The sequence below is a fragment of the Phocoena phocoena genome, chromosome 11 (assembly GCF_963924675.1).
Source record: "Phocoena phocoena chromosome 11, mPhoPho1.1, whole genome shotgun sequence".
Lineage (NCBI taxonomy): Eukaryota > Metazoa > Chordata > Mammalia > Artiodactyla > Phocoenidae > Phocoena > Phocoena phocoena.
In genome coordinates, this window is record NC_089229.1 from 26,169,300 (window position 1) to 26,177,947 (window position 8,648).

Consider the following 8,648-nt stretch of genomic DNA (forward strand, 5'->3'; position numbering starts at 1 on the left):
TGGATTCTTTGTCCCATAAGAACTGTTTCTGCGTCACAGTGTTTCCAGATAATATTGACTTTAATTCCATTCAGATAGTTTGGGATACAGCACCCTTTGGATCCCTTTATTTCAAATCACAAGTATCCGTTAGGACAGCTTTGGCTCTCATTTGTTATATAACATGTTTGTAATCTCCATGATTTGGTCACTCACTATATTACTTCCTTTAAGAGATCTTCATTTTTTTTTTAGTTTTTATTTTACATTGGAGTATAGATGACTAATAATGTTGTGTTAGTTTCAGGTGTACAGCAAAGTGATCCAGTTATACATATATCTATTCTTTTTCAGCTTCTTTTCCCATATAGGTTATTAAGAGTATTGAGTAGAGTTCCCTGTGCCATATAGTAGGTCCTTGTTGATTATCTATTTTATATATAGTAGTGTGTAGACATTAATCCCAAACTCCTAATTTATCCCTCCCTGCCACCTTTCCCCTTTGGAAATCATCAGTTTGTTTTCTAAGTCTGTGAGTCTGTTTCTGTTTTATAAGTAAGTTCATTTGTATCATTTTTTTTTTAGATTCCACATATAAGTGATATCATATGATATTTGTCTTTCTCAGTCTGACTTATTACTTCACTTAGTATGATAATCTCTAGGTCCATCCATGTTGCTGCAAATGTCATTATTTCATACTTTTTTTTATGGCTGAGTAATATTCCTTTGTATATATGTACCCTGTCTTCTTTATCCATTCATCTGTCAAGAGATTTTTTAAAGGCTTGCTTACAAAACACCAACATTGGGCACCTATGAAGTCCTACCTGAGAAAAATCATTAAATCTATATTAAAGTGTTTTTTTTTTTTTTTTTTTTTTTATGCGTTACGCGGGCCTCTCACTGCTGTGGCCCCTCCCGTTGCGGAGGACAGGCTCCGGACGCGCAGGCTCAGCGGCCATGGCTCACGGGCCCAGCCGCTCCGCGGCACGTGGGATCCTCCCAGACCGGGGCACGAACCCGTGTCCCCTGCATCGGCAGGCGGACTCCCAACCACTGCGCCACCAGGGAAGCCCTAAAGTGTTTTTTAAAATGATTCTATGAGGTGACTAAGCGTCTAAAACTGGCGTTGATCAAAGTCATCCAGGCTAATGCACCTTCCCCAAATAGTGCTTCCTGTTTCCAAATAAATATTACACGGTTTCAAATACAATACAAAATTCCCCTTCTCTGAGGGGATTGGGGGGTGGGAATGGGAATCTTTGTGCTTCTGTTACTTTAGATTTGGACTTTCGGAAGTGCCGCCTGATAAGCCATCTTTAATTTGCAAGAAGCATGATTTTTTAATTGACACTTAAGTCCTAAGAGCTGACACATGTATTCGGAATCACTGTGTGCACTGGGAAATAAGTGGAATTGGCACCAGCATAGAAATCGGTCATTTCCTTACAGCCCCTCTGGCGCAGGAGAGCTGTGGCCGTGAACCGTTAGGCACTGTGGGGTCAGAAGAGGGAAAAGCACCAGGATGCCAGTGGGTCCTCGCCTTTAGCAGGATGACTGACAGCCCTGTCTCCTGACCAGCCCTGGTGAATGTGCCAGTGATAAGGCCTGTCCTGTTGTCCCCACAGCCAGACAAGTTGTTGGTCTGATGTGGGTGGAAAAGCCAGGTTTCGTTTGCATGAACCCTCAGCGGTGCGGACAGAGTTAAGACTGCAGAGACCAGTCCTTTCTGGAACTAGAGTTCAGTGTTTTCCAAAAGCATGTTCCCCACAGCTTGACTTACTTTTTTGGAAGCACAGTCTGCCTGGGGATGAGAGCAAGCCAAGGGGCACTGGTGACAGTGAGACACAAAGGATGTCATTTTCTAAGTGCTGTCAGAACACCTTTGAAATGTCACGTTCAGAATCACCTCCTCTCTTTGGAAAGGTACGAGCGACTGGAAGACCAGCTGCACGACCTCACGGACCTGCATCAGCACGAGACGGCCAACCTGAAGCAGGAGCTGGCCAGCATCGAGGAGAAGGTGGCCTACCAGGCCCACGAGCGGTCACGGGACATCCAGGTGCCTTTCCTCTCCCCACTAGAGCTCACGTGGGCTCTTCCCAGCCTTTCATTCATTTAACAAACTAAGTGCATTACCCCCAAGCCCGAAGGGATTTCTGGCACGTGGAGCAAACATTTATTCTTCACCGTATTAACCCCATTAGCTCATGTTATAGACATTAAGCTATATTCTGTTTACTTTCTGCCTGAATTTGTTAGCAGATATTTATTATCTACCCCAAGCCTATCACCGATACTCTCCTCTCCCCACCATCACCACAGTTTTTACAAATTTTAAATCTTGCCTTCGACATGCTCGCCTAGGTGGAGGGTCAGAAGTAACACAACTGCCAGTTGGCTCAAGACAATGTGAACAAGGGCCAAATCACGTGACGCAGACTCTGAAAGCCTCAGAAATTTAGACGTGCAGTGCCCAGCAAGCTATGGACAAGTGGGGCAGGGGTCCACTTAGTGGTCAGACGCTGGACTTCAGTCCCAGCCATTTACCAGCTTCATGGTCCTGAGCAAGCCTTAAGTCTATTTGCTCATCTCTAAAATAATAGCTTTCATATCTGTGGGAATTTCAAGCAGTTGAGTGCATACCGTGTTCCAAGCACTATCAAAGCACTTTACATGTCTAATTTCCCCATCTGTTCCTCACAACAGCCCTTTGAGGTAGTTTTTGTTATTCTCTTAATTTCTCAGATGTGCAGACCAAGGCACAGAGAGGTTAAGTGACTTGACCAAGGTCTTGCAGATAATCCTTGAGTAATGAATGTGAATAAATGTCCTGGAGAAGGTGGGACTTGAAGGTGGGTGGGATCCTGATGGATGGAGGGAAGGGGTAACTGGATCAGTATAAACAAAGGCATGCTCCAGTATTAATGTGATACTAACGCTGTAGTGAAGCAACCCTAGGCTTCTTGAGCTCCTTTTTTTAGGGGTACTAGAGGGTCTCTTTCCCCCTCAGTTTTTTTCTGATACCATTGACATATAATTGTATTAGTTTAAGGTGTACAATATAATATTTGGTATGTGTACATGTTGCAAAATTATCACCGCAATAAGTTTAGTTAACATTCATCACCTCACATAGTTACAAATTTGTTCTCTTATGATGAGAACTTTTAAGGCTTACTCCCTTAGCAAGTTTCAAATATACAATACAGTGTTGTTAACTATAGTGACCAAGCTGTACAGTACATTCCCCAGGACTTATTCACCTTATCACTGCAAGTTTGTGCCTTTTGACCCCTTTCATCCATTTTACCTCCCTTCCCCTTTTAGATTCTGCCAGATAAGTGAGATCATACAGTAATTGTTTGTCTCTGTCTGACTCATTTCACTTAGCAGAATACCCTTTAGGTCCATCCATGTTGCTGCAAATGGAACTATTTCTTTCTTTCTCACGGCTGCGTACTGTGTGTGTGTGTGTACCTCATTTTCTTTATTCGTCCATCAGTGGACACTTGGGTTGTTTCCATGTCTTGGCTATTGTCAGTAATGCTGCAATAAATATGAGGGTGTGGATTTCTCTTCTAGGTACGGATTTAATTTCCTTCAGGTATATACAGAGAAGTGGGATTGCTGTGTCATATTGTAGTTCTATTTTTAATTCTTTGAGGAACCTCTATAGTGTTTTCCATAATGGCTGCAGTGATTTACATTCCCATTGATCACCTTTTTAAAGAAAAAAACAAAAAAGTATACTCTCCCAGTCATGCTCAGCTTCAGTTTTACAAATTTTCTTTGTAGGCCGTGCTTATTTTCTCCAGCCCCACTTTACAAGGGGCTGAAACATAAGGAGAGATTTCTCCCACAATGTGTAAGCCAGACTTTTAGCCACCCACGTTTTGTTCCACACTGTGTCTAGGGCTGAGCCTGTGCTAATCCCAGACGTCTACTTGGACAATTCTGGGAGCCACAGCATCAGACTTGTTTGCCTCTGAGGACCCTGGTACAGAAGACACTTGGGGGATTTCTGCCCCTGCTCTGGGCTAAGAGACTTAACTTCACTGCTGACTGGTTTAAAAAATGGGAACCCATTTAAATGTGAAGTGTTGCCAGGTGAACAGTGCAGTCTGTTTTATTAGAGCATTCTGTTTTAGAATACGTCTGGGATGCCACTAGCTGATGTCTAAATATATGGTTTTCTTATTTAGGGGATTGTTTGGGTTTATATTATTATTCCTTTTTTAAAGAAACATACTTTAGAGATGGAGGGGTAAGATAAAGGGAGGGACTTCACAAAGAGAGCTTAAAAATTTAGAAGAGTTCATTTCAGCATTTTCTAGTTTCACCTTGTAGCTCAGAAGTGCAAAGAGGATGCCTGTGTGAGTGACTGGAGGGCCTTTCTTGTTAGGATAGTTAGAATCCTGGCTCTGCCTCTTACCGTAAACCTGCATACATCAGCACTGTGCCTCAGTTTCCTCATCTATAAAATGGAAATATTAATGAGCTCTACCTCAAAAGGCTGTCAGGAGGATTAAATGGGATAAGACATGTAAAGTACTTAAATCTTTACCTGACACATCATAAGCGGATAAAAATAAATACTGGCCAAATTTTGTATTTATTATGTATGAGTAGCCATATTTCTTGAGGCTTTTGGCAGTTGGACCTGCTCAGCTTCCTGTTTATTTCTTGTTTCTTTTGTTCTTATAGGCAGGGTTATACAAGATGATGGAGTCGTATAGATGAGAGTGACTGTTGCCTATAGGGATGCAAGGGTTTTGTTGTTTTAAAATGCAAATGAGTTTTTTAACCCTGAATTCTCAATTAGAAGAGTTTAAAGATAATCCTGTCCTCTGTCCTTATCCCCAATAAGTTAAATACTGGGCCCGAGGAAGTACTAAAGATTGTGGGGCTGTATATCTCTTAGTGGGTGCTGTGACCCAAATTCCTTACGAATTCACTGCTTAATTTTCTTGGATTTTCCTTTTGGTAAAAATTTTGACACAAGTTCTAAGGCAGTTCTAGGATTAGTCTATTTGTATATGTAATTCATCAACCCAATCACAGATGAATGAATTTGCCTAAAGTGTTGATCTTTTATCCTATTCTATCACCTTTTCCATGCTGTGCCTAAAAGAGAGGACACCGTGGGCCTAAGTATTTGAAAAGAATGCATGATATTGGGGGCACTTGCCTGTCATTGTAGAAAGCCAGAACTTTTTAGAATGTGAGATCTGAAGAAGTTGTACCTTTTTTGTTGGTAGCCTGTGTAATGGAAGTTCCTATAGTAACAGAGAACCCTTGGCCCAGAGTATGTTCAGCAGAAGGAAAGTAAATAAGTTTTGGAGCCATTATGCTCGTTTAAAACCTGAAAACATGACTGGATTTTAATTGAGCAAACACATATTGGTAAATGAATTGGAAAACAGGCTCGTGAACTAAAAGGAGCTCCTTGTACCACCTCTACTTCGATCCTTTTCTCCCGAGAGGTGTAAGGTTTTTCTCTCTCAAGCCTCATATCCCATTACTGGCATCCAGTCTGGAGCATTCAGCCAGCACGTACCTCCTGCTGTGGATAACAGCGCGGTGCAGGTGTGGTCCCTTGGTTAGGGACAAGGGCCAGAGGGAAACTTGACATAGTCTGGTGGGTCCAGGAAGGTGTCCCTCGGTATGTGACCATCAATGTGGGACCTGAAAGATGGAGGGGAATGGTGTGTGGGGAGGCAAACCTTTTGGGCACAGCACACTGCGTGTGCAAAGACCCTGAGCATGGTCCTTTTCAGAACTTCAAAAAGCCGGTATGGCCAGAACACAGTGACGGGGGAGGGAGGAGGGAGAAGTCTTACCAGGTAAGCAAGGCAGGAGACAGTGGCTAGGCCTGGACCACGTTAAAGATTTAAAAGGTTCTACAAGAAGGAGTGACATCAGATATGCGTCTTTCAAAGATCACTTGGGCTGCTGTGTGGAAAGTGGATTCATGAGGTTGAAGACCAAGAGGGTGTGAAGAGAAATGAGTGGAAAGTTACTGCAGGTGGAGACTCTGATGACTGAGGTGGGGGGTTACTGTGGGAGGAGAGAGAAATGGACCAGTTAAGCTAAATACCAGGTGTTGCATCGGAGGGGCCGGCTGCTGGATTAGATGAGAGGGGTGTCAAGGCATACCTCTCACGTTTCTCACATGACAACTTGGTGCATCAGGTGCTGTTTTCTGAGAAGAGGAATTGGAAGGGAAACGGTTGATGGCAGGAGCGGGGAAGGTGCAGACATGAATCCACAACTGGCCATGGTGCATTTGAGGTGCTTTTAAGAAGCTCAAAGTGGAGATGTCCAGGACGCATGTAGACACATGAGTCAATCTCAAGAGAGACAGCTGGGCTGGAGATACTTGGAGTCGTCCGTGTCTAGTAATCAAAGCCTTGGCAAGAATGAGATCTGGGGAGAAGCTATAGCTTCAGTTAGTGCCCTGGTAACGCAGCGTTCGAAGAGCAGCCATGAGAGCCCCACAGTCAGCTGGGCCCCATCCCTCCCTCCGTCCTCCACTGGTCTGTAACAGGTGCACATGGACTGAGCAGTGGAATAAGGACTAGCAGTTGGTGGGACTTCCCTGGCAGTCCAGTGGTTAGGACTTTGTGCTTCCACTGCAGGGAGTCCCAGTTCGATCCCTGGTCAGGGAACTAAGATCCCACGTGCCGTGTGGCACAGCCAAAAAGAAAACAACAAAACGACCAGCAGTTGGAGATGTCACCTACCCCGTGACTGGAGTTAGTCACCTGTCACAAAACGGAATCCCACCCCTCTTCTGGTTTGTCCCTGATGGTTCCACCAGATGCCAGTATTTTATGCACTTTATTTTAAATATAGATGGAGTCAAAAATACCTAACCGTAATTCCTCATTCACGGTATTTCATGGCTGTAGATACACGCGTGTTCTGTCTGTGAATGACAGGATAAAGTGAGCCTTGGGATTCTTGTCTCACTTCTCTGTCTGTCATCACCGTCATCATCGTCATCATCGTCAGTTTGAAGCTGCACAGGCAGCAGCATCCTTAGCTGGGTGGCCCTCGCGCACGTCCCAGCTCACGCGCACGTGTTGCTGGTGATCTCAACAGCATTTGATCCTCGCTCTCCCTCTCGCCCACAGGAAGCCTTGGAGTCCTGCCAGACTCGCATTTCTAAGTTGGAGCTCCACCAGCAGGAGCAGCAAGCCCTGCAGACAGACACCGTGAACGCCAAGGTCCTCCTGGGGAAATGCATCAATGTGGTCCTGGCCTTCATGACTGTCATCTTGGTGTGTGTGTCCACCATCGCCAAGTTCATCTCGCCCATGATGAAGAGCCGCTTCCACATTCTCGGCACCTTCTTCGCTGTGACTCTCCTGGCAATATTCTGTAAAAACTGGGACCATATTCTGTGTGCCATAGAAAGGATAATAATACCAAGATGAAGCCGCTGGTTCCTGTCCTCATGTGCTTTCAAGTTTTTATTTTGGAGAAAATTCTCTCCATACTCCCGGATTTTAAAATGAACGTTTGTGCCGACGGAAGATTACAAGGGCCACGGCTGCGCATTGTAGATAACTGCAGTTCTCTTCTCTCGGTAGCACTTGTCAGCTGGGTCCCTGTACGTGGTTACCATGAATCTGTTGCCAGGCTCTCACCACGTTGCTCACCGCCTTAATCAGGCCAGGCTTCCTGCCCACCTGCCTAGTCCAGCATGGTCAGCCTCTGGTTGCTGAGCGCTTGGTGTGATTGGTGACCCAGAAGGGATTTTAAATCTCTCCTAAGTCTCTGTCAGAATTGAGCTGCAGTGTTCCTGGCGGTTGTGTTTTCCCCGCGTCCTGTAAGCAGCGAGGATGTGGCATGACTTGGGGAGGTGAAGAAGCATAGGCGTTGCCCACGTGAGCACGTGTGGCCCGTGGAAGCACAGTAAATCCCATGTAATCCGCCCCACTGTTCACTGATGACCATAGGTCCCATGTGTGCCCCGTGTCCACAGTGGTCAACTGTTCGTGACTCTCTATCACATGGAAATCTTATAACACACCTGTTGATCCATCAAAAGTCTAACTTAAGTGTTCAGTTTCTCTTTAAATGATAAGACATGAAGATTTATGAATGGGCCTTACCTTCTTATACCCAGGGAGCCGCACTCCTGATTTCACATTCACTGGTTGTCTTAATGCACCACCTTCAAGGCATGTAGAGATGCTTCCAAAGCATCTTTAACATGAAATTGATGTCTGGTAGGCACTACACTGGAGGTTTGTGTTTGGGCACATCTTCACTGTGATGCGCCCCTCTGCGATGTGATTCACTTTCTACGATTCGCTTTATTCAGTCTGTGAGGGACAGCAAAGCTTACTCAGTAAATGAAAAAGGATGCCCACGTTGCAGTGTTTTTGTTTCTCTTCAAGGACAACAGAATCGTAGCTTATAAAGCTAAAGTGCCCTGAGGTAGGTACACTGGAAAAGGGGAAGAAAATATGACGTGTGATCTAACTGGGTGGCAGCTAGATGAGTGGTTGCAGGTCACCTGGATGAAGATTGAGGGAGGGTCCTCGTCAGACCTTGAAAGACCAGCAAGAAAAAAATAAATTAGATCCAGTGTCTGAGCCAAGGTTGCCATCTCTCTCTTAGCATAAGTTCTGAGGGAATACATGGAGTGGCCA

General features: G+C 44.8%; 1 protein-coding gene across 1 annotated transcript in view; it reads left to right on the forward strand.

Annotated features, from left to right (window-relative positions):
* TMCC3 (transmembrane and coiled-coil domain family 3) overlaps positions 1-8,366 on the forward strand; it is a 68,340-nt gene extending 59,974 nt beyond the window's left edge. The window contains exons 3-4 of the mRNA XM_065887071.1: positions 1,909-2,044; positions 7,122-8,366. Of these exons, the coding sequence (XP_065743143.1) occupies positions 1,909-2,044; positions 7,122-7,424 (439 nt within the window). The 3' untranslated portion in view covers positions 7,425-8,366. The remainder of the gene's footprint in view (positions 1-1,908; positions 2,045-7,121) is intronic.
* Positions 8,367-8,648: the final 282 nt, after the last annotated feature.